This window comes from Pholis gunnellus (genome assembly GCF_910591455.1).
Source record: "Pholis gunnellus genome assembly, chromosome: 21".
NCBI lineage: Eukaryota > Metazoa > Chordata > Actinopteri > Perciformes > Pholidae > Pholis > Pholis gunnellus.
Genome location: NC_136548.1, coordinates 8,075,074 through 8,100,161, shown reverse-complemented (window position 1 = coordinate 8,100,161; position 25,088 = coordinate 8,075,074). Strand labels below are relative to the sequence as shown.

At 42.8% G+C, this 25,088-nt stretch overlaps 2 protein-coding genes across 2 annotated transcripts; both read left to right on the top strand.

Moving 5' to 3' along the window:
- Positions 1-1,025: 1,025 nt before the first annotated feature.
- Positions 1,026-11,434, top strand: tut1 (terminal uridylyl transferase 1, U6 snRNA-specific). The gene is made up of 10 exons (XM_079183016.1): positions 1,026-1,202; positions 1,472-1,662; positions 1,761-1,964; positions 2,065-2,179; positions 2,291-2,418; positions 8,030-8,256; positions 8,370-8,479; positions 9,338-9,460; positions 9,729-9,821; positions 10,005-11,434. Exons 1-10 carry the CDS (start codon positions 1,127-1,129, stop codon positions 11,114-11,116), a joined length of 2,379 nt encoding a protein of 792 aa, XP_079039142.1. The 5' UTR covers positions 1,026-1,126; the 3' UTR covers positions 11,117-11,434.
- Positions 11,435-17,006: 5,572 nt separating this feature from the next.
- LOC306712961 (peptide Y) lies at positions 17,007-19,570 on the top strand. The gene is made up of 4 exons (XM_079182452.1): positions 17,007-17,047; positions 17,278-17,465; positions 18,773-18,853; positions 19,273-19,570. The coding sequence occupies exons 2-4, from the start codon at positions 17,278-17,280 to the stop codon at positions 19,295-19,297; spliced, it is 294 nt and encodes a 97-aa protein (XP_079038578.1). The 5' UTR covers positions 17,007-17,047; the 3' UTR covers positions 19,298-19,570.
- The last annotated feature ends 5,518 nt before the right edge of the window (positions 19,571-25,088 follow it).

Here is a 25,088-nt window from a genome sequence, read left to right as displayed (position 1 = left end):
TTTTTATTAGATTGTTTAGCATTTTAGAAAGTAGTTTTATAGACTCAAAATTAAGCACTGCTTTTTTTTTTTATTCTTCAATACATCAGGGAATCTTCTTAAACCATTTTTTTTTGTGACAAGTTGTATGTTATTCATTGGTGGTTTTAGAAATATCTTTATGGTGAAAAAAAAATATTATTAAATTTGTTTTGAAAAATTGACTCTGTCTTTTTTTTTGTTCAAATATTTATTTGGTGTTCTGTGGATCTTCATGTGTGGTTATAGTGACTAAGATAATAATTCACCAAATGGCTTGAGAGACCTTGTGAAAATGCCGACACCTGAAGCTTTCATGGAGCCTGTTGGTGCAGATGCTGCTGGTGACTGGGCTCCATCATGGTCCTGCTTTAGTAAGACAAGCGCTGGAAGATGAGACTGAAAAGAGAAATAGAATTACGTTTGCTTTTTATGTGTTGCTTCCGGTCTGAACTTTTATAGGAAGAGGAAAAATAAAGTGTTTATTCACAGGATATGAAAAATTACTCCTAAGTGTAAAGGAGTGAAGCAGATGTGTAACCTGACATGGGTTTAAAAGGGAACTCCACCAGGCCTTTATTCAAGATTTATGAGACGTACTGAAATAAATATCCTCACTTCCTTTCTTTTCCTTCTTTTTAAGTTAAACATTAAGTTTGGATTCTCCGTCATCCGTGATAGAATGTTTATTTTAGTGTAGCATACACAACCTGAGTCAGTTTAATCTCTGCTTGGAATCGCTTTCCTTTTGTTCAAACATGAAGACAGATTGGAAAATGAAAGGTAATGTTAGGCTATGAAATCAGTGCACTAATACATTTACACTAATATACATTACAAATCAGTATAGAAGTGATGAAAATGTGATTTAATAAGATATAAATGGAAAATATATGAAGAATAGCTTAAATTACATTCAACGGAACCTTGTGATTAATAAGGAGTACAACCCGGACAGAGTTTGGAGACGGACCCGAAACAATCGCACAGCCGACGTTGGAGGGAGATTTGATTGCGGGGCGCGTGGAGAGCAGTCGGCCGCGAACTTTGCAGACGACCTTATCGGTTGATTTATTTCTTGCCGTACTCTTCTAGTTTATGTGCCATCATGGAAGCAGACAGTGACATAAAAACGACGCCGAGAGGGTTTCACTGCGCCCTGTGCAACACCAACGTACCAAACCGTAAGTAACGTTAAGCTAACGTAGCCACAATAAACGTGAACTTCTACGTTATGTTTCTATGAATGTGGGTGGAATACAACCATACCGTCATTCTAAAATCATAACGTCAATGTAACTCATTAGTACAGTTGGCTAATGTTAAACTAGAAATGCCAAAGATGGTTAATGTAACGTTATTGGTCTTGTTTCAGTGGTTTATTTGCTAAATACAGATTTATTTTATTTCTTTTAAATATATTATTTTCTTCCATATTATAATTCCCCTGCAGAGTCTAGCGTGGAACAGCATGTCCGAGGGCGGAAACACCAAACGTTGCGCACCGTGCGGGAAACCAGGAAGACCCAGGAGCAGCACAGTGTGTTCGTCAGCGGCATCAGCCCTGTCGTCTCTCAGACCGACATAGCGGAGTACTTCCAGCAGTTTGGACCGGTCTCAGATGTCGTCATGGACAAAGACAGGGTCGGTCCGTCTGTTCTCAGCGGGGACGCAGCTCCTTTAACATGTCAATAACCTCACAGTGCCCCTTCCTTACAGACACTGTCCCTCTGCACTCACAGGGTGTGTACGCCATCGTGCAGTTTGCCGAGATGGACAGCTTACAGGCGACGCTGTCCCGGCTCGAGCATCAGATGAAAGGCTTGAAGCTGCGCGTCAAACCCCGAGAAAAGAAGTCCTTCAAGTTGATTCCCAAGAATAACCCGTCTCAGAACCTCCAGCAGGCTCTTGAGCGCCTCAAACCTCAGCTGTGTCAGTTGGTGTCTGTAAGCATCCAGTTATCAATACGGAACCTGGTTGATGCAAATCAAAATTGTTGTTTAACTTGTACATACACCACGGTGTGTTCCTTTTGTTCTCCTCAAGGTGAATGCACAGATGCAGTATGTGGTAGAGCGCTTTCAGCTGGGAGAAAACGAAAAGAAGGGCCGAGGCTTGCTGGTTCAACTCCTGCAAGAGGTCTTCGTAGAGTTTTTTCCAGGTAAACATGGGCACGTAGTAGAGTCTGTTTCGGAAAAATCTCGTCTTCCACGATGACAAAATGTTGGTTCGCTCTCTCACTCTTGATACAATGTTTTTGGACCGGTTGCAGATAGCCAGATTCAGCCGTTTGGTTCATCTGTGAACACTTTCGGCATCCATTCCTGCGACCTGGACCTCTTCCTGGACCTGGACAACACCAAGGTGTTCCAGGCCCATGCCAAGTCCACTACAGAACAGGTCTGGCATCTTTACATACACAGTAAATCATTTATAGCAGGGGTGTCAAACATACGGCCGAATCCGGCCCGCCACGTCATTTTATGTGGCCCGCGAATCCGCCAGCAAAAAAAAAAAAAGTTAAATCGCGCACGGCGGAGCTCCTCCCCGATCCGCGCGCACACACCTCCACCAGCGCATGTGGCAGCAGCAGCAGCAGCAGCAGCACCAGCACCCCCCACACATGTGCGGGGGTAGATGGGGGCAGAGAGGGACACTTTGAAACGTCACTGACGGGGCTTCAGCTGATAGCTGTGAATTATTTAGGCCAGAAAAGGTAACGCAAGGCTAGTGAGAAGCCTGCGAGTCAGAGAGTGCTACTAATAGTTTGCACTCCCTTTCCTCGGATAACCTTTCGTACTAAAAGACGGCGGAGACACATTAAAACAAAGAATGGTGGGAAGAATTCCCAAAACTATTCCGCTAAAGCAAGACAGATAATTAATCAGACAGTAAAGTAGCTAACCAGCCGTATTCTTGAGGTCTGCAGTAAATGAGGGGCCTTTAATAATATGTTATGAGGAATTACACTAGGTTTATTTGACCTGAGAGTGCCAAGTGAAATAAGGTGTATATTGTATTGGTGGCAGACGGTTTGACTTGGTTTTTATTGTCATTCTGCAGATTCTCGGTTTCACGGCGGAGTTATAGGTGAAATAGGAAATGACTCATGTTCACTTTGAGTTGATGTTTCATCTGTGATGCTGCTGTCACTGTTCAGACTTGTTCTTCATGATGCTCAAGCAAAAGATCAGTTCACGTTGCCATCAATTCATTTGGCCTTTTCTCACCATGTAGTTAGTAAATGAGATAATAAAATGTCCTGAATTTAGTGATAATGGCCTTTTATTTATGTTCTTGTACCATACATGTATGGCTTCATCTCTTAAGATTGTAATGATTTATAGTTTAACAGAAGGTAGGTGAGGGGGTTATACATCTCTACAAGCAATTTAACCTGATGAAAAAAACTGGGACACAGATGCTACTGTTGTGTAATTTCCCATCCAGCTCTGATGCATTACATGTTTAATTAGATCGCAATAGAGCTGAAAAGATGACTTGATACATTTATTATTTGTTCATCTGAACTTTTTTTTATATCATCAATTAATCATTTAAGTCATTTTTAATGCGTTGGAGACTCATCGACTTAGTTGTTTTTCTGCGGGCGTGGTGGAATCTTGCAACTGTCTCTTCCCTTAATGTTAGGATATAGTGACAGTCAGTGGCGGCTGGTGGAAAGTTTTCTAGGTAGGGCCATCCAATCAATTTCAGCAAACATCCCAGTATGATTTAATGCAAAAAAAAGAAAGTATCAAACACGCATTACTACTTTGCAGTTCAATATTTAAAATGTATTCCAACACGAAAAAAAGCAGTAAATAGCACTTTGATAAACACGTCAGGACATCTTATTTTAGTCACCCTCACAGGGAATTCAGTATAATATATATATATATATATATATATATATATATAACATACATATATAGATATAAGCTATGATGAGTTTTCACTGATGCCTCCATGATCAAGTTGTCATGAAACTATGTAGAAGAAAAGATGTTCACTTTGCCTAATATGTAGCTTGACAGAGTTCTCATGTGTGCCCTGGTGTTCTCATGTTTCCTTACCTCCTCATCCCTCACTCCTGTAACTGTCCATGCTGGATCTATCCCCGTTGTTTTAAAAAGCTAAATAAGTTATTAGCCAAACCTGTCTGGTACAGCTAGTAGAGAAGCTTTGCATGCACTGCTTCCCTTTCCCGCTACTCTGCTGTCTGATTGTGAGGTCAGGCTGATCTGGGATCAGCTCTTTGGCCTGCAGAATCTCCGCCAAACTTCTCTTCTCATACGGGTCTTGGAGGAGTAGTGCTCGCGCTGGCGCTCACGCTCGCCTGTAGAGACTTCTCCTGACAAGAACGCTTCGCTTGGGGCCAAACCGATTTGGCCCCAAGCTGAATCTATTTGAGGACGCTGATTGGCTAAATTGTGTGTCACTCATTTATATCTTTAATCAGCAATTGGCTAAATTGCTTCATAGACCCGCCTCTTTTGGGCCAAATTCGTTTGGCCCTCCTAGCTGTGCGTTCTGAGACGTGTCGTGCACACAGGCGGAGAGGACAAGCAGGAAAAGCATATATTTTGCGCAGATATCATATATTACACATATTACTGGGTACATTCCATAGTTCAAAAACACAAATATTGACAACTTTTATAATTTATTATTATAATTTTTTTTTTTTAATATATTCAATTATATTCTGTTTGTATAGCTCTTTAATCTCATGTTGCAGAGCAACGTTGTCCTGGCTGATCACCTCTTTCTGAGCTTTTACGACTTTGCATGATTCAACCAAGGCTTCGACATGCTGCTGTGTGTCCTTGAGCTTCAGGAGTTCCTTTTGCAGCACGTCGTTTTGATTGCTGACAGCTTTGTGCAAAGCCGCCTCGTCCTGTAGCTCCCTGTGCAACTCCTGCATTTCAAAGTGCAGAGCCTCGTTCTCCTGGCTGATCGCCTCTTTCTGAGCTTCTGTGTCGTTGAAGGATTTCTTCAAAGCTCTGACATGCTGGTTCCTATCTTTGAGCAGCTGGAGTTCTTGTCTCATGGCCTTGTTTTCCAGATTCAATGCATCCGTCTTCTCTTTCAGTGCAGTGCACGCTTCCTCCGAAGTGGTCGCATCTTGCAGTTCTTTCACCAGATCCATAATTTCTTTCTTGAAATTCAGGTTCTCTTGTCTTGCGACTTCATAGGCTGCCTTCACATTATCCACTCTCTTCAGCTTTTCCTGCTGTTTCTGCAGTCTCCGTCGCAGACTTTCCTGGTGAAGGCCCATTGTTCTGTTTGATGCTTTTGCCTCTTCATACATTGCATCAACAGTGCTGTGATTTTGGGCCTTGTCGATGAGCACCTTCACCTGTGCTCGTAGATCATCAATGTCTTTCCTTGCAGCATTTCTTTCTGACCTGAATTGCTGACATTTCTGATGTTTTGTCTGCAAAGATTCCCAGTCTGCAATCTCTACCTGGCTGCGGTGAATTCTGAGGCGCAAGGAGCCAAGCACTTCAGAGATGTCCTGTAGGTTCATATTCATCTCTTCATAGTTTTCAGATGAAGAGGAACTTGAAGGTGTTACGCTTGGTCTCTGGTTGCAATTCATCTTAGCCATGGGGTCGTTTTAAAGAGGACTTGAGAAAAGGAATGGTGTTTGCTTGCTTGGGCAGTATGATCGGTATGAGAGTGTGTCTACAGGGGCGTAGAACTTAGAATTCCTGTTCTAAAATAGAATCTCTGTGTATTATGTAAACAAGTCGACCGTTGCCTTGGCAACAATGAACTGAGCTGCATTATGGGTAATGTAAGATGGATATTACATAATTATGCATATTTGTTTGGATTATTATTCCTGCTATACAAATGTTTAAGGTGGAGCTCATTTTAACTCCTTTATACTCTGTTGTTCAGTTTGGGTAGTTGTAACATTGTAATGCACCGTTTTGTTGTCACACTTTCATCATGGCACCTTTCAGTGGATATTTTTCTGCTTTCATTTTGAGGTACTTCTTAAGAGAAACAAAGAATAAATGTAAGATTTATTTACGTCTTTCTTTTTTAAATGCTTTTTTTTAAACTGTACTGCACAGCAGCACCATTGTTTAACTAACCTTTCATCTCATTTAATGGATATAGATATATGATGTGAAATAATTTTGGGGAAAGAAAAGCAAGGAGCCGTTGCTTTGAACATATTGTGCTTGATCATATAATTTCAGTTTGGTATTTAGTAATTATAACTGAATACATGTTGCATTACATTACGCTGGTCAAAGGGGTCCCTTATTTTGAAGGTTCCGACCGGAAGTTGACACAAGCATCTCTAACTCGACACTGGTGTACTTTTCGTTTTGTAGGGAGGAGTCAGACGATAGTTTCTTTATTAAAGTGACATGGTTATTACCTTTAGTAGATTCCCTTTAGTAAAGGTCATTAGGTACCCGTTAGACAGTATGGATTGTGCTCCTAATAATCCAGGAAGATGGTGGCATGTGATCACTCTCTTTCTTCTCATTCTATAGCACATAAAAAACGTCAAATAAAAAAGCTAAAATGGAACAAAAGTGTAGTGATAGATGTACTGTTGTCAACAGGTTTCCATGCAACAACTGTGATGCGTTAGCTGAAGTACAGTCACAGTACAGACTTCGTGAGAGAATTCTAACCTTACTGTATGTCAACCTTAGTAAAGGATGGGCCAACATTTTGTTCTATTTCCAAACATCTATCTAATAAAACTAGTATCTAAAAGAAACCACTTCTAAAAATACTAAATGATTCCCCCTCAATGCACCTGCCCCCCTCTGCTGCTTCAAGATGGCCAGAGTCATAGCGGTGTGTGTGTGTGTGTGTGTGTGTGTGTGTGTGTGTGTGTGTGTGTGTGTGTGTGTGTGTGTGTGTGTGTGTGTGTGTGTGTGTGTGTGTGTGTGTGTGTGTGTGTGTGTGTGTGTGTGTGTGTGTGTGTGTGTGTGTGTGGTGTACAAGCAGAGATGAGCAGTATTTCTATTACTTGTATTTGAAATACGTATTTCAATTACTTTTGAGTATTTTTTAATTTGTATTTGATAGATCTTCAAGTTCAACGGATTGTCTGTTAAATATGTTATCTGAGTGTGACAGATGTCAACTAGCTTGATGTATAACTTATGCTGGGTCCGGCTACATAGCCTATTGTATATACATGGTGATGGTTATAATATCAAGCTAGCGATCGATGCTAACATGCTAATGACGCTAGCATGCTGTCTAGGCTAGTGCATAGCCAGTGTTTAGCAAGTTAACTTATCAGTCGAGTAGCTCGCTATAGGAAGAGGGAGATTGGGAGCTTGTATGTCATATGTGATGAATATTTTCTTGTTGATACAAAGCCAAAGTTTATGGGCTGTATATATATATATATATATATATATATATATATATATATATATATATATATATATATATATATATAATCAAGTTGTTGTCTTTCAATAGCTTTGCTGAGTTACACTGACATTCTGTGACTGTTCTTCCTTTTTAGGGGGTTTCACCAGAGCTTTGTGTACATTATAGCCCAAACCTGAATGCTATACCAAATTGTGAGAATTGTCCTATATTTTAAATACAAAATACATGTATTTTGTTACATTTTCTGGCACCAGTATTTTGTATTTTGTTGTATTACATTTATTTGGGGGTATTTTGTATTTTGTATCAAAATACATTTTGATGTATTTTTGCCCATCTCTGTGTACAAGTGTGAGACAAACACGTGCGTATAGATCACGGGTGTCAAACATATGGCCCGTGGGCCGGGTACGGCCTGCCACGTCATTTTATGTGGCCCGCGAATCCGCCAGCAAAAAAAAAATAATTTTAAATCGCGCACGGCGATCAAACCGGCCCTTTGGGGGCAACCATGATGCCGATGCGGCCCCAGAGCAACAATGACTTTGACACCCCTGATTTATAGCCTAATAGTGAATGATGTAAGTTTATGTATTGAACCATCCTTCTTTTTCCTTCCTTTTAGGCAGGGGAGGGCACGTCGGACGACGGCCGCTCCGAGGACTCCATCCTGTCTGATATTGACCTGTCCACTGCCTCTCCGGCTGAGGTCTTGGACCTTGTGGCGGCAATCCTTAAACGCTGTGTCCCCAATGTGCACAAAGTCAACGTGGTCGCCAGTGCTCGCCTCCCCGTGGTCAAGTTCCATCACCGAGAGCTTAACCTGCAGGGCGACATCACCATTAACAACAGGTCTGTCAGCGACGCTTCCCTTTGACGCCGCGTAGCAGAAATGTTTCCATCTATCTACAGCGATCTGAATTACAGTACGCTTTTCTTCTCTTTCGTCCCTTATCCCTCACTAGACTGGCTGTCAGAAACACGCGCTTCCTCCAGCTGTGTTCAGGGATGGAGGACCGGCTGAGACCTCTGGCGTACACCATCCGCTACTGGGCCAAGCAGAAGCAGCTGGCTGGTAAGATGGAACGACCTCAGAGCATAGCACCAAACGTTTAGGTAGTAATTTAATTTTTTGGTCAACAGATGTCAGTAGAACTCCACTTGCCCCCTCTGTCTGAACACACAGATTCACAATGCTTTTTATTTATTTTTTAGAGCCTTGTTCTAGAAGCTGTGGTTAATAAGTCGGCACAAGCACATCTCTGTTTGTGTTGTAATAGTACAGAGGAGTCCCCTGATGTAGCATCACAACGTAACCAGAGTGTTCTCACACACTTCATTACCGTTTCTCCTGGGGCATAATCATCTTTATTCCCTTTGATGAACGGCAGCCTCCACGCTGCAAGTGTTTTTCTTTTTCAACGAGGCACTTGTGCGGAGTGATCAGCGGAAACAGGATGGGACCAGTTGCATGGGAGGCTGCCGTGATTGCATAGATCTGTGTTGCCAGGTGCCAAAGAGCAATAATAACAAAAGAAAATGATCTTATTTCAGAAGTAAGCTTTCTACCTTCAAATAAATAAATTAAAAACAAGTTTGCTACTATATGAGTCTGGGCTGTTTTGCAGTCTACAACACATACGTGGTTTCACACTATAAGCCAGAGTCCCATCATTCATGTTACGGGGCACCCTATCCAACAGAACGTGAGGATAACCAAACTAAACCGTTCGATACTTAACCAAACGAAAACGGAAGCGCAGTCACACAGAGTTGTATAAGATGTAAGTGGAGAAAATGACCGCTCCATAAGATGTCAACAGAGATGTGATTGTATCATTCAGTGCAGATCCAGGGTCTGCCCCTCCGCACCGTTACAAATACGCTCATGCTATAATCGTTAACAACACAATGTTTGCATTGTGACGTGTAGGTAATCCCAGTGGTGCCGGTCCTCTGCTCAACAACTACGCTCTGACGCTGCTGATCATCTTCTTCCTGCAAAACTGTGAGCCTCCTGTCCTCCCCACGGTGGACCGGCTCAAAGACATGGCCTGTAAGTGCTGCATGGCTCCTTCACGCCAAAGGCCTCGTGCAAGAACATCTTTGTATCGTTAGCGGAGTCACCAAACTCTTAACTGCACAATGTTCGTCATAAATTGCTCGTTCAGTACGTCTCAGTTTCAAATGTTTCATAAGAATTAGTCTTTCGTATTGTAGACTATTGAGATGATCTTATACATTTAAGTTAATTTGTCTACTTTGCTGTCATTCCAATGAGATGCTATTTGTTTAATAATCATTATGTGTGAACCTCTTTGAAGGTGAGGAGGAGGAGTGTGTTATTGCGGGCTGGAACTGCACCTTCCCGAGTCAGCCTATTGCTGTGCCCCCCAGCAGGAATACACAGGACCTCAGTAAGTGAGAGTATTTAAAAGTGTAATTTGTTAGTCAGAGATATCCTGCGACATGTTTTTATGTAACCTTGCTTCATATATTCTAAATTCGACTTAATTTAACCTCCGTAAATACGATGCCGACATGACCACTGTGGACCCTAAACGTCCTTCTTTATGTTCATGTTTGTCTGCTCTTTCTAGGCACGCTGCTCTTCGCCTTCTTCACCTTCTATGCTAAGTTTGACTTCGCCGGTAGTGTCATATCTGTCAGGAAGGGGCGCGCACTCCCAATCACTGATTTCCTCAGCCAGAATACAGAAGGGAAATCTACCAAGACCCAGCCCCACGGTCCCAAACTGGGCCCCCTAAATCTCTTGGACCCCTTTGATCTCTCCCACAACGTGGCTGGAAACCTGAATGAACGCTCTCAGCGCAGCTTCCAGAAGGAGTGCCAGGAGGCCGACAAGTACTGCCGCAGCCTGCAGTACCAGCGCAAATCCGCCAAGGGGAAATCGTGGGGGCTGGTGCGCCTATTCACCCCCCACGGGGAGGTCCCACAGTCCAAGGAGGAGCAGCCGACCATCAGCATCCCCTTCAAGTCGGCGTCGCTCCCCGAGGGCCTGCGTGATCAGCTGCACCAGGCGGGAGACGGCTTCCGGTCGCTGTGGTTTCAGAAGGTTTGCTCCGCCGTGGAGGGAGTCTTCCAAAGTGTTCTCAGGTGTCACCTCGCTCCCTCCACAGACGCCGTCTTTGGCGAGGAGTCGGTCGTCGACGCCTCTGGGGAAATGGAAACTACCTCCGCTTCCCTCAACTCGTCAATCAATGACAGCTGTGACAGTGTTGAATACCAAAACGAAGCCAGCCCTGCGGTCGGTGCCAAGAGGCATCTTTCTTCAGGCAGTGATGCTTCCGAGTCGCCTCAAGGCAAAAAGCCGAGACTGGCAAAAAGGGGCAAGCCCGAATCCCCTCACTGGATCTGTGTGCAAAAGCACATGGTGTGGGCTGGCAGGAGGAAAGTGAGAAGGGAGCTGATCAAAGATACAGACCTGAGGCCGGAGGGCAGCTGCATGGAGCTGGAGTCCAAGGTCACAGCTCACATCATCGAAAAGGAGCCGGAGCTCAAGGAGCCGCTGGAGTTCAAGGTCCAGCCCCAGATGGTTGGCGGGACAGAAAGCACGAAGGCGGTGCTCAAGTTTGAGCCAATCAGCGACAAGACGGGAGTTTTTCAAGACTTGTTTCATTTCCTGGAAGCCTTCTTACCTAAGATGGTCGAGACGCTGCTGGAGAAAGAGGGCAGTGCTTCACGGATGTGAGCTTTAGATCTGAGCATTTAGTTTTCTTTCTGACTCAAAGATGTTGGTACTGCTACTTGTATTAACCCTTTAGAGTGGGACATGAAAGAGCATTGTTGTGGCTTTATGTTGACCAGGCATTGAGAATTTTATTTGCCAATGTGGGCTTTGAAAGAATGAGAAGTTTGTATTGTTTTCATGTTTACATTAACTTGTATTTGTTAGTTTCAGAATAAGATGAATAAGCCCTACTGTTGTGTTTGAGATGGGGCTTGGTTTTAGTGCTTTTCTGTTTAAAATAATGTTCTTAAATGTTGAAACTTTAAAGGGAAACTTCAAGTGGCAGACATTTGATGTACACAAGGCTGTCTTCAAGTGAATAAAAAATTTGTAGAACACCGCCTCCTTCTGTACATCGTAGTTGTGATTACATTGTCTCCAAGCAGCATCTTCAAAAAGTCATTTTTTTCTCAAAAGGGATCATTAATTGTACTGTGCTTTGGTTCAACTTGGGCCAGAAAGAGGCCCTCGAGTGGAGCTTGTATCCAGTCAGGTCTTTGCTCATCTGCTTGAGACATATGAGAGCAATTACTCAGGCAGGCAGAACGCTTTATTAAAGCGGGACAAGCAGGAGCTGGGGGGGTGCACAGAGCTCCCATGTGCTGATTAACATCATTCATCTCACTTTTAAAGGGAGCTGCAGATGGCCAGCCGGTTAAATGGGGCTATGGAGATGGCTGTGATGATGAAGACGTTTGAGACAGCTTACCACATTTTAATTTGATGCTGGTTTACAATACCGTTGGGATGTGTGCTGTGGCTATAAAATACAAAGATCATATTGTGGTATATTATGACGAAAGTACTCTTAGTAACTGCTCCAAAGTTTCTCACCAAATCTAATAAGCTGTTAAGCCTTTTAAGAAAAAGTATATTATAGTTTGACTATGATCAGAAAGGTAAAATTGCATCATGAATCCAATTATCATTGAAATGTTGATTTTTTTTTAGCCATGCTAGCAGCGTTTCCCCTTGGGTTGCCAAATGCTGTTCCGGTCTTCAAATTTAAATATCTCAACAGCTATTTGATTTATTGCCATTTTACAGGCATTCGTGGTCCCCTGAGGATGAACCCTGCAGCCTTATGTGACTCCCTGTCTTTGCTTTTAACACCACCAGCAGGTCAAAGTTTTCCCTTATGAAAATATCTAAAGCTGTACTAAATAGATGAGCACAAAATGATGTACAGTATGAAGTACAATTGTGGTTTTGAGTGAAATTTCTCAAACAGGCAAACAAACAATCCATCCAATAGTTGTTTTTTCTAGGCTGAAGCCCTGACCATTCTCTTCTGTGTGTTTATTCTTTTGAGGTTCACTTGAACATCAGTCATTTTCTTTCACCGACACTCCCGGCTACTCCAATATCCCCATCCCTTGTTTTTCTACGGTGCTTCTGATATACGAGCTCTCACACACCTCTAAGCAAGAGAATGACGTGATTGATACCAAAACTGGGGATGTGTGTTTGCTGTTGGCCTGAACAAACCATTACTAGTTCACTCATCATGCTTTTTTTTCTTCAAGTTTCCCTTCATCCAGAGAACAATCTATTGTAAAGATGGACAGCAACTCGTGCAGTCCTGGATGATGATGAGCTATGGTTTCATTGGGTATTGATGACCAACTAGCTGAATTGCATGTACTGTAGCTCATTTGCTGTAATTACTTTAAGAAATGATTGTGGTGGGCATTTGTATCTGTTGGACCGTGTGGTCCATCTTCATTTGGAGTTCCCCAGCAATGAGACAAAAAAAACAACCAACTTCTTGTTTTGTGTAATTGCTGTCCACTGGGAGTAGATCATGAGTCAACCCCCCCCCCCCCCCCCCCCCATCTCCACAGCTGGCAGGCAATATCAGCTATCTGCCATGACGCATCATACCGTCACATCTAGTGTGATGACGTAAGTCTACGTCATGTATATAGTCATCAACCCCTCTGCCTGATCTGATGCCCCGGAGGGGCAAGTGACTAAGACGTTGACGTCATCTTGCCATGGCAGATTTTAAGGGGTGTCATTTATCATTTATAAGCAGAACACCGGCTTCCCTAATTTGTAGCGTCTTTGAGAGCACGCTCTGAATCAAATCGGCGACCTTTCCCGAGCAATCTTGACACCTTGTCTGGCCATTCATCAGAATTACCTGAAGCTGCCATTGCCAGCTCGCTCGTAAATACGTCTGCCGCTGGGATAGTTCTGTAATTGGTAGCCTCTGCTTTCCAGAAAAAAGAAACGAGTGGTGCTGCTCTCTTGCGGAGCGGCTTTGATCCTCTTGGAGGGGGGAAAGGGAATCAACCATTGCCTAGGACGGCCTCTGTGAAGAAGCTGTGTTTATGCCCACACAAGAAAGGCAGAAAAAAAGCCTGTAACATGAAAGTTAAAGAGAAATGTGTTATTGTTTGCTGACTGGCACTCGATGGCCGCTTTTAGAGCCATTTATATGTTCATGAATTACAGTGCTGTGGTAGTGGGCAGCCCATCAACCCCCCATTTTTGTCTCCTGACCTGTGCAAACAGACGTGCCTGAAAAGCACTCTGCTCATATTAGCGGCTCCCCGAGTCTGAAGATAAGGCGAAATAAAAAACACGCAAAATCATTTCCCCGGTTCTGCCCGTGATGGCAGGAAGGAGTCAGAGTTGTATTTGGACTAGGCAGCGTAAGTGTAATGGAAATGGTGAAGACAGGTTGAGTAGAAAAGCTTTTAGAGCACCATTTGAGGAGCACGGGCAGATTCCTGCAGTAAGAAGGTTTCCAACACCATGATCTGTTCCTGTTCTCGCTCTCGGCTGTAAAAATGTCAAAGTCTTACCAAAAAACACCGACATTTTCACCGGCATCAGTGGGAAAAGATGGTAGAAGTGAGCAAGATTGGAGAAAAAGTTTTGAAACTGGTCCTACTGGTGCCATTATCTTGGTTATCTTGGTCTTGATGGCAACTCCAACACTTCTCATCTCGGTAGGGGCCCAAACTGCTCTCCAGGAGTGCATTAGCTGGAGCTTATTGGACTGTGAAAACATTAACTATCTGTCCTTTCCCTTATCTGGGGGCTGTTACTTTCTCCGTGTTTACCTACAAACTCTGGAGGGAGCTAATGAGTTTGTCCTGTGCACGTTGTTGTTTCTTGTCATTGACTTTTACAGCCCGTAGAGTGAACGCAGAGAGGTTGATTACTGGAGTAGAATTAACTAAATGTTCAGGGTGGCCACCGTTAGCGCTTGGAAATGGGTGATCACGACAGAGAGGACACATATCAGTTCCCTTGAATGGGAGATCATTTATTCCTTATTTAATCACTTTTAATTATTCCCCTTGTTTTCCCAACTCACCAGAGTGTTAAAAGCCACGCTATTCCGATTTAGGTTCCATTTTGCTGCTTGGCATCAATTTGGTCATTTGGTGTAAAACCTGCATCACACTAATTGTCCCTCGGTATCGGTTTGACTTATGGTCCAATAATTGCTCAGAAGCGGTCAGCGCAATCGATGTGTAATAGCACAATCCACTCACGGCCTTTATAGCATGGTCATATACGCTATAAATGCCTGTTTATTGGCAACACCAGCAGCTCTTCAGAGGCTGTCAGCGGGGATTTATGCCGAAATCAAGTTGTGTTTTTGACAAGGGTTTAGGGACAGGGAAAACATTGTTTTTTACAGCCCTATAAACAACACAGGAGAGGGGTTTTCATGACCTCCCCCGGGGAGCCCAGTTGGGCGACATGAAGTGTTCTGTTGCTTTTAATGGAGCCATGACAGTTTCTTTGATTCACCAATGTTCTAATACATGGCTGATCTTATACAGCGGCACTTTAAACCAAGCATTTATTGCATAAAATCAGCTGTGCGTCTCTAAAGTGTGTGCAAACATAAAAGGACAGAGGCCGGAAGGCCTCACCGTGTGCACACTAAAAAGACACCGCCGCTCCCGATCTGTCGGACACGGGACGACTTCAGGCGTCATGGACCGAACAGCAGACCGTGAAGATCCAAGATAAACAGGAGCCGCTACAACGGTCATAAATGGGACCGATTACGCTGTAGACTCAGCCTCAGCACTTGAGACCTGAAAGGTATTTATGTACACGCTGTCTTGTGTGCTCATGTCGCTTGAGCCACATCAGCCCACATCCATCCTAATGGCATCATGTAATGGTTAATACAAGTGATATTTGATCCCAGAACACCTCGATGGGTCGTTTATTTCAACTATAATATGCTGCCACTATCTATGTGAGTGTGTGCAACACAATAGCATTATTGATCTGTGGATGCTGTAGCCTATGATCTCTGCTTCCAGACCTTAATGGCTTCATCACCCATGTGAATAATGCTTGCGGGGGGGGGGGGATGAGTGCATAGAGGACCAAAGATGAGGGGGCGCTAATGATTAGACACATTAGGCTAAATCATTCCTGGATATGAAGCATTTCATATTAATGCATTAACACTAACACATTGGCATTTACAAGAAGTTGTGATCGAACCCATGTCTATATTTTAGAGGGCCTGCACATCCCATATCCTCTGAATCTACCGGAAGATGGATGTGTTTGTTCACTGACTACCCCACGCACAGAACAGACCGGAGTCAATAAAACAATTGGACGACTGATTACAATTGAAAAAAGCATTCATTTCCCTTTTATTCACGGTGGCGTCACTGTCATGTGAAAAGTGCTTCATTACAGCACTGAATACTAAACACTGACACTAAAGTGCACTAAACATGTTTGAATAAAAGCCCACTACTTACTGATTGAGACCCTGTTATCAACCGTAACTCACAAATACAGAGCTGCACGTTGTGTAAATGCAGGGCGACATAAACCCTTGAAGTTCATGTCTTATTTTCAAGAAACAAAATATCAAGCTAATATTGTGTGTTACAGTATCTTCTCAAATTAGACCCTTTTTCAATATTCTTGCCAAACGAAATTATGAGAAAACATCTGGCAGCAGAGGAGGCGATGGATAGAGACTGATACAGCTGCTGACTGTGATAGCTGGAGGAATGTGTTCTCTGTGTTGTTAAGCACGATATTGCAGAGCCAGTCGTCACATCTCTCTCCCAACGTCGATACACTTTGGTTTAGTGCTGTGCAGGCCTTTATCTCAAGTGTGCTGTATTGTTTTCTGATTGTTGTGGTTATTGAACTTGCCCGTTGAGAGACAGGATTTCAGTTCAGGTGAGTTCAGGTCGTTTTCTTTTATGGAAACACTGGGTACTTTCTATTGCCTACTACTTTCTTTCAGCATCCAAACATGTTGCTCTTCACCTGCAGGGATTGTTACGTCACATGTTGGTAGAAAACATACTGACACGTGCCAGGCATACAGTAGGCTGCCATGAATGAGCCAGTAGACATGATGCCTACTGGGTTTTAATCAATGTGGTCCATGATTTGAACTCATAAAACAGAGTGACTGGACTATTTCAGTGCAACAATTCCAGCAGGTTTCTGTTCGTCCGTTTATTTCATAATCGTGCGTCGTGCATGGATGATGTGCTGCAAATAGCATCTTCTTTAAGAGGATGAAATTGTTAAATTTGTTACCAAACCCATTAACTTGGCCACAAATGTCAAACTTCATGTTGAAAAAGACGGAGAGAAGGCAGGGTAAACCTTGGACAGGTTGACAAAATAAACTTCAGAATTCAGCTAAAAGTCATGTATTAAAAACAAATGTAGCTCTAATCAAAACTATATTGAATATTGTGCAGAGATAAGTTTCCACTGTGGACGCAGCTAGCAGAGGGAGGGGTGTGGTTAACTGTTCCTCAGTGCGCATCAGGTACCATCCCGCACTATATAATCCTGTGAGCTGAGAGGAGATGACCAGACAGGGGCAACACCGGGGAGACCACATCAGCAGACAACTGTCAAAGAGTAAGCTACTTGTTTTGAGACTTTGATGCATCTTGAATTTCTAACCGCATCCTGGAAATTAGATCTATTTTCATAGAATATTTAGACATTTTTAAAAGGCATTTTGAGCGTTAAGGTTTTTATTTGAAATGGAACAGAAACTTAAAATTAAAAAAATAGATATATTTTGGCTTCAACCAAAGTCATTTTCCAAAAGTAAATCATACCACGGTACCGGTGCTTCTCCTCAGATGGCCAACATGATGAGATCGTGGATGATGCTTGCAGCGCTCGTCGTCTGCCTGCTGGTGTGTTGGAGCAGCTTCGCGGACGCCTACCCTCCCCAACCGGAGAGCCCGGGGAACAACGCCTCCCCGGAGGACTGGGCCAAATACCACGCAGCTGTCAGGCATTATGTCAACCTCATCACCAGGCAGAGGTGAGTCAGCTTCACCCCGAACAGCATATCAGGCTTGTGAGTGTTGCTCTGAAATGAACACATATGGAGGGCCTGAGACAGGAGGGCTAATAAGAAAGCTTGCAGTGGTTTTGGTATCTTCTCGTCCTCCGGTTGGGGTCAGACAGGTAGGTCCTCCGCCTCTTGACGTGAGGGATTAAGTCTCTGGCTCAGAAACAAGTCTGCAAAGGTAGTCACATGGGGGATCGAGCCTTTACATTGAGGCACGATTTCACTCATAAAAGGCCTGTTTTCCAGCCGAAATCAAGACTTTTTCAGTTGGTCAAGAGCTCAGCACGTCTTTGGCAAGTCGATCAGAGCTCCAGCGTTGTTGTGCTCGTGACGCGATGCAATGCTGTGCTTGCTATGAGATATAATGAGGCAGAGGAGAGGAGGTTTTCCTCAGAAGAGCATATAAAGTCCTGATAGGAGCCCGTAATGGCTCCGTTGTGACCACAAATCTTGTTCTCGACATGCTGGAACATACTATTTATTTTCTTTTGTTTCTTATGGGTGAAAATCAAGACTCTTCATGGCAGAATATTTGATACTTAAAAGGTTCTCTGCACCTTTTTACAAGTTTTAGCTTTTTGTCTCATCTGTCATAACAAACATGTGACAAATATTATATAACTGATTACAGTTTTGATCAGATAACTATGTTATGAAATATAATATCCCTGCTGTGTAGCATATCTTGCAAAAAAGAATGTTTAACATCAGTACATTAGTTCTGTTGCTCTATTTGGAGAAAACAGTGGGTGTGCAGTTTCCCTGTGATGGAAGTTGAGCAAAGTCTCTGTAATTAAAGAGGCTGGATCCGTCATTGCACTCAAAGGACTCACAGTGTTGTCTAACAAAGGCAGGCGTTGCTCTTCAGTTGGGCAGGTATTGATTTGAGTAAAGACACTTCAAAAGACAAAGTCGGAGGGGCTTGTTGTGTTTGCCTTGCTGGACGCTGTGCTGTGAACCTTTTCTTTCAGATAATTGCTGGACTGATCTGTGGTTGGACCGTAGAGATTGAGTAGAGAGGCCATGCAGATGAAATCTCTGCAGCAGTAACTCGTTCCCACCTCAATGGTTCTTGAAAAAAAAAAAAAAAGAAAAAAAAAGATGCCCCGTGGTGGAAATTCATAGCAAAAGCTGATGGGGTCGCACCGCCAGAGCACCCAGTGAAATGCTGACTGAGTGACTGCTCGTGGAAAGCAGAGAAGGGTCTCGCATGAATGAGAATCTCCAAAAATAATATGCAGTTGCAGTCATTACGTTCATGTTTGATTTGTCTCCAGGTATGGAAAGAGGTCGACCCCGGAGCAGGCGGTGGCGTGGCTGCTGTTTGGGGCTGATTCGAGCCAAGACACTGAACCACGGTGAGAGAATCATGACGAGGATTCACACATTTAATCATATCTGGCTCTGTAAGGCTGATACTGATACCGGTTAACACATTGCTATTAAAATGCCCGACTTTATAGTCTAGTCAGTGTAAAAAACACTACATAGAAAACGCAGCCCGGCCAATATTGGTCTGATATATTGTCATATTGTTTTAATGCTGTAAGCCCCACAGCAGGAGGATTACATGTTATTGAGCTCCTTGTTGATAATTTCCTCTTCAGGTGAGAATTGGTTAGCATTTCATCTCACTGTGGATTTACACAGCCCACTGGTCACCATCATTATGTGACTATTGTATGTATCAACAGTTGAGGTGGTGTCCACCACATATTAGGATGCAGCAAGTGTGAATATTCAATTATTAAACCTGCTATTTCTCCTCCCCTCACAGCTCGGACTACAGCGATCAGTGGTAAACGAGCCCAACGCCGACCCTTAACCACAATTCCCCCCCCGACCCTTCGATTAACCAACAATCAGAAAACAATGAGGTTCTCAACCTGCACTGGACTTTGTGACTCTCCATACTTAATTATTTAATGTGCATGCAAATCTCTATCTCTTTCTGTTTCTTTGTCTTCCTCTCTCAGTACATCTATTTCTTCTTTGGCCAAAAATGTAAATAATTTGTATCAAAATCACTTTACAATAAAGAATTGAAGGGAATAAAAGTATTAAATAGACACAAATGCTTTGGAATTCTATTATTTTCTTTAAAATAAAGTCAACTGTAGTTAATGTTGATGCCACTAGATGCCACTGTGTCACCAGGAAACGCACATTTTCAAGTTGGTGGATCTTTCTGCTGCTCTTGTACGGGTTCACATCGACGGCAGCGGACGAGCTTCAACTTCTCACCGGGGTACCGCACCGTTAGACGCATCTGTTATCACGCAACCTCCGCGGACACGCGTCAGGAAACGGGATCAGGGTTAACAGGGCAGCCAATTGGCTTTAAATCAATGGAGCCACTTGCAAGAGCACGCGAGCCGTTTTAGGAAAGGTCTCGTTAAAGATAGCAGTTTGTGTGGGTTTTCCGCTGGCGTCGGTGTTGTGAAAGTGACTGCATAGATTAAAGAAGACCTGCCGTGCTCCAGCAACTACGAGCGGACCGGCGGAGATACCGCAAACCTCGTGAGGCATCCGGATAAAGGTGACCCGGGCAGGTGAGCTCAAACCATTTTTTTTTGGGTAGCAGCGGAGGAAACGTGGTGTTTATTTTAGGTCGGTGTTTCGCATAAATGCCGTTTCCCACCCTCGCCTCTCGTTAGGTGGGTATTGGTGCACGCAGTCAGATGTATTTCCACGTCTCCTGTCAAAGTAAGATGAAATATTAAGTCTCGGTTCCGTTAAAGAAACACCTCAGACTACACATTAGGCTTCCTTCAGCGCGGGTTCGTACGCAGTACGTTTGCCACCATCGGTACCAGCACGCGATGTCTATTAAGCTAGCTTAATTGGCCAATTTGGTCTCGTGCTATTTGCACCTTTTACAGGTGAATCCAATCAGCGGTGACAGCCTCACTCAGGAATAGCATGTTACGTTTTACTTTGACCGAAACTAATTCTAAGAATAAGCTAATGTTGATGACGACTAGATGGAGGTCATGTACCTGTTCAGAGCCATTGCGCATGCTCACACGTTCGGGGACGTGCACAGATGTGTTTGAGCGCGTGTCTGACATCAGGGAAGGTAAACATCAATAAGGCACTTTAGGAATTAAGGCGTAATTGTTGGGGCAATTGTTTGTCAGTAATGAATGTTTTTTCCCAAAAGGCCGAATTCAGTTTGACAATTAATCCGAAATGGGTTTAACCCAAATTAAGAGATTAAGATTTATGATTACTACAAATACAACATTTGTGCAAAACGTATTTTCCATCCTAGAAATGAATCTAAATTGTTGTCATACTTACATCCATGTTGGGTTTTCCCTGTTGTATTATCACCTTTTTTTTTTTGAAGAATCGTTTTTATATAATTGTTAATATTCCAACAAACATTCAATGAATTCCTCCATTAATGAACACTATACAGCAGAATGTGGCAAACTCCTTCCACCATTCCCTTTATTTCCTACCTAGTCATACCTCCTGTTGCATATATATATATATATATATATTTACAATATAGACAATTCATTTAACAAGGAGGATAAGAAAAAAAGACAAGACCAAAAACAGTCCACACATTCTCCACACTGACAGCTACTGAAGCCAAGATGAGAATCAAACAAACTCCAAAAAAGTGAAAGACTGAAAAACCTTTGATCCCAGGCAAGTTCCATTTATATTTCAGCATGACCCAGTTCTTCATTCAGGAGAAGATTTCTGACATCACTGTATCTTAGCTACTGGTAAATGGTTTCCAGGTTTCTTGGTGAACACACTCGCACATTTAGCCTCTAAAAGCCTGTGCCACACTTATTACACAGCCACCAGTATTAAGCTGACGCTATCACCCTAAAATTAAGAGAGCCGGCCTACATCAAGGCTAAAATCAGTTGGTGTTCCCCGACAATTTGCGTAACACAAATGAAATATCAGCGACATTGATTTGTGTTGATACAGCAGGTTTTCCATCAGTTCCACTTCAGGTTAATGTTTGTCTTTTATATGAACATTGTTTAAGTTACACTCACTTAAACAAGAGGACGTTCAACTGGTGCTCAACAGTTTAGTTCAAACCTCTCTGCTCTTGTCATTTCCGTCTTGTGCTCTACTGTCACACATTTTATTCCTGCAGAGGAAGTATTCAAATGACCTCTGCAAGCAAGAAAGACGTCATCATAGTAGAGAAAAATCTATCTGAGACTACTCAGGCAGCAGTGTGACGTTCATGCTGTTTGTTGTCCCGAAGCACCCTGGAAGACGAGACCGCAGGGACATTAAAACAAATTAATGTATGAATTGAAAGCATTTAACCAGCCCTTTTTAAAATGAAAGCTCTCATCATGATGAGCGTTTGGGAATTCAGCGATTTATTTGAGTCAGGTGTCCTCTACACGGTCAGAAGCGTTGGGAAACTGTAGCACCATGTTCACACAAAGCCTGGTGATCTGGAATGACTGTGTGAGTACATATTGTGTGAGTGTATTTTTAATACGCGGCTGCAAAGGTGCTGGCTCTCTGCCGGTAACCTCCGAGCACACGTGTAGAGCCACCAGGAGGGTCTGAGGGGAGAGTTGTTTTCAGATGTTGCACATCCTCTGTACCGCATGTGTACCGGATGTAAATGTGAAGTCCTTGCTGTCCTGTTGAGAGAAAACAAACCAGTATAATCACAAAATAAATTTAGTACTGATTCTGAAAACCTCCATCTAGTCACTTAATATAATATAACATACAAAATGTTTTAATCCCACTGCTGGATTTTCTTATCAAACCGCAGTCGTGGTTCTCATTTCCACGAGCTTTTGACTGGGATTAAAGAAACGTCAGCCTTCTTATCACTTTCTGTTTTTGGAAGTGTGAGGGTTTTTCCATAAATGTCTGCGTCTGACAGCTTTGGGGATTGTGCTACAAGATGAGCAGGTCTGGTTCAACCTCGTCTAAGCACCGATTTAAAAAAAAAAAGAGTCTGCGTCAAGTTGGACTCTAAACGTTGAGATGTGTCCTCCACTCTGAACCCCTTCAGGAAGATTTGAGCACAGATTGTTTAAGACATCAAATTGGAACAACACTGACAGCATGATGATGATGCAGACGATGAGACCGTGACATGTCTGAGCCTCAGAGTAATGCATTGACTTCATACATATCCTTTAACACTGGGATATCCCTGTGTGGCCCAGCTCCTTTATATAGAGGAAGTCAGAGAGCATCCTTGTTATTTTATGTCGCATACTGAATATCTTTTAATAAGAACACCTTCAGCGGTGCCTGTCTGTGACACGGCGCAGTTTTACTGCTTTGACAACTAATCAACTGTAGCTGGCAGAGAGACTTAACAAATAGGACCCATCTTCACTCGATTCCACAGGGAGATTAATCTGCAGCATTTCCCACAGCCTCAGCATCTTTCCCCCCAACCACCATGGCGTCATTCATAACAAATAAAGATCTGCTCCTATTACTCTCACACGTCCCACCTCTCTCCCGCCGGCACAGATCTCCATATGAAGAGGCTGTGGCATTAAGGTGTGTTTTATATACGTGGATTTTTATTGGACAAATATGATATTTTCTGCCAAGCTAACGGCGTGGCTTTAGGAAAGTTGTGGCAATATGTCGACAGCTGCCATGACGCATGGAATTTGGTACAACTAATGATGACTGTGGCGAAGTGAAGTATCTACTTGATGAATTTGCATAAAGAAAATCAGTTTGATATTGCCTCCTAGGATAACTGTGCCCTCATTTTTTTCAAACACACCTGGTTATGCAATCCAGGCATCATGTAGCTGATTTATGACATTCGGATATCTGATCTCATACAGGCTACAATATAATAATCTGGTGTGATTTACATTTATTTTTGATTGTTATTAATCAAATCACTGTTGGGAAACCAGAGTTACGAGGTTCCTGTTCCTATTTAGCTCGTTCTCTATATCTTCCACACATGTGCGAGCGCTTGTCTTTACATTTTTGATGTACATAAATGTTCTCTTTGGAACAGCTGTCTTCAGGAAACATCTTCAACATGTCTGGTCATGTGACCTCGAATCATTTTTATCACTTTGATTATGACACATAGTCATCCATCTGAACTCACACACGTCAAGCTACGACATCATATAAACCAAATCACGTTTATTTCTAGGCTCTTTGTAATTCCTGGCGGGGTGAAAGTATTGCGATACTTAAGTCCTCGAGCAGCCACAGAGCTGCAGCAGCTTTATTTTTTTTGGTAAATGTCAAAAGGAGGGTCCATCAAAACCGTAAATTAGATTGTATCTGACAAATACACGGGCGAGCCGATGTGTCAGTGTTGGCCTACAAACAGGGATTTGCTTTGTAATATTCAGTCCTCAACCAGATTCTTTTCTCGAGGGATTTGAGTGACATTGAAACGGTGACATTCATTTTGCTGATTTCATCATGTCTGCTTCCTCAGACAAAAACAGTGACAAAGGGAGTCGGGGGGGGGGGGGGGGGGGGGGGGGGCTTTTAAATAAAATCCAGACAGGCAGGGTGGTGATTGTAAATGCTCCCCCATCAACACACTGAACCTGAATCCTCCAGCCTGTAGGTGGTACGTACATGACATTTCATTCTAATTACACTAATTACAATCTGTATCAGCCAACAGCACTAAGTTGATTAGGTCTTATTGGGTGTCTGGCATCAAGTGACACCATTTGATAGTGGTAACTCTTTTGTCATCATGCCGTTTAAACAAAAAAAAAGAGATAATTGTTTTTTCTTAAGTGATGTAGGAAACAGAAAATAGAAGATAATGAACTTGACTTTTACTGTGAGACTCTGAGGTGGCTAATGTCCCAAATCTGTTAGCTGATGGTTAATCATTTACAATTTAAGCTCATCCTATGCCCTGGAAGCATACAGGAAGCGTTTCTTTCCGTGGTGTTTTCTTGCTGCTAAGAATAGCACGTTGTGTGTTTTAATATGCATGCAGGGAATTTAAAACGCCTGTTATTTTTGAAATCGGTCAACCGTGCAGCGCATGGCTTTAAAGTGCGCTCGGATTTATCCTTCCCTTCAAAAGACCTCCACGCTTTGTTTTGATTTGTACAGGCATGTGTAGTGACCTTGGTGCTGATATGAAGCCAATTTCTTTTTTACTTTTGGAGAAAGAGTTTAGTGTATAATAGCATTTAGTCTGACAACAGAGAAGCATTAACATACTGGTGTTTTCTTCGAGATACTTGAGGGCAGATGCTTAACAGAAGTTGTTTTTATGAAGCGATATCCCCCAACAGTTTTGTAAGAACGGTGTAATCTCCGACAGGATTGTCTATTTTAGGAAACTACGTCTTTGCAGGGACCTTTTCGGATGCTATCTTTCAACGATTGAACAAAATCTGCAAAGGTTTCAGAGGCAGATTATTTCTAAATAGTGACAAATAAATCCAAATGTATGAGTGATCAGAAACAATTAGGGCCAAGTGAAGAACTGTGTTCTTCTGTGGTTTGGGTGAACTGACCCTTTTAAGCTTAAATTGAACTCTGAACTTTACTGTCAAGAATCCAAATCATTTCTATTGTGTTTTTGTTTATATATATATATAAAGAAAATGTTTC

What these genes read in the sequence shown, in the direction of transcription:
- tut1 (XM_079183016.1), top strand. Translation starts at nt 1,127, where the DNA reads ATGGAAGCAGACAGTGACATAAAAACGACGCCGAGAGGGTTTCACTGC. An exon ending in CAACACCAACGTACCAAACC is followed by an intron (nt 1,203 to 1,471) that starts GTAAGTAACGTT and finishes ATTCCCCTGCAG; the next exon opens with AGTCTAGCGTGGAACAGCAT. An exon ending in CTTCGTAGAGTTTTTTCCAG is followed by an intron (nt 2,180 to 2,290) that starts GTAAACATGGGC and finishes GACCGGTTGCAG; the next exon opens with ATAGCCAGATTCAGCCGTTT.
- LOC306712961 (XM_079182452.1), top strand. Translation starts at nt 17,278, where the DNA reads ATGGCCAACATGATGAGATCGTGGATGATGCTTGCAGCGCTCGTCGTC. An exon ending in AACCTCATCACCAGGCAGAG is followed by an intron (nt 17,466 to 18,772) that starts GTGAGTCAGCTT and finishes ATTTGTCTCCAG; the next exon opens with GTATGGAAAGAGGTCGACCC. An exon ending in AGCCAAGACACTGAACCACG is followed by an intron (nt 18,854 to 19,272) that starts GTGAGAGAATCA and finishes CTCCCCTCACAG; the next exon opens with CTCGGACTACAGCGATCAGT.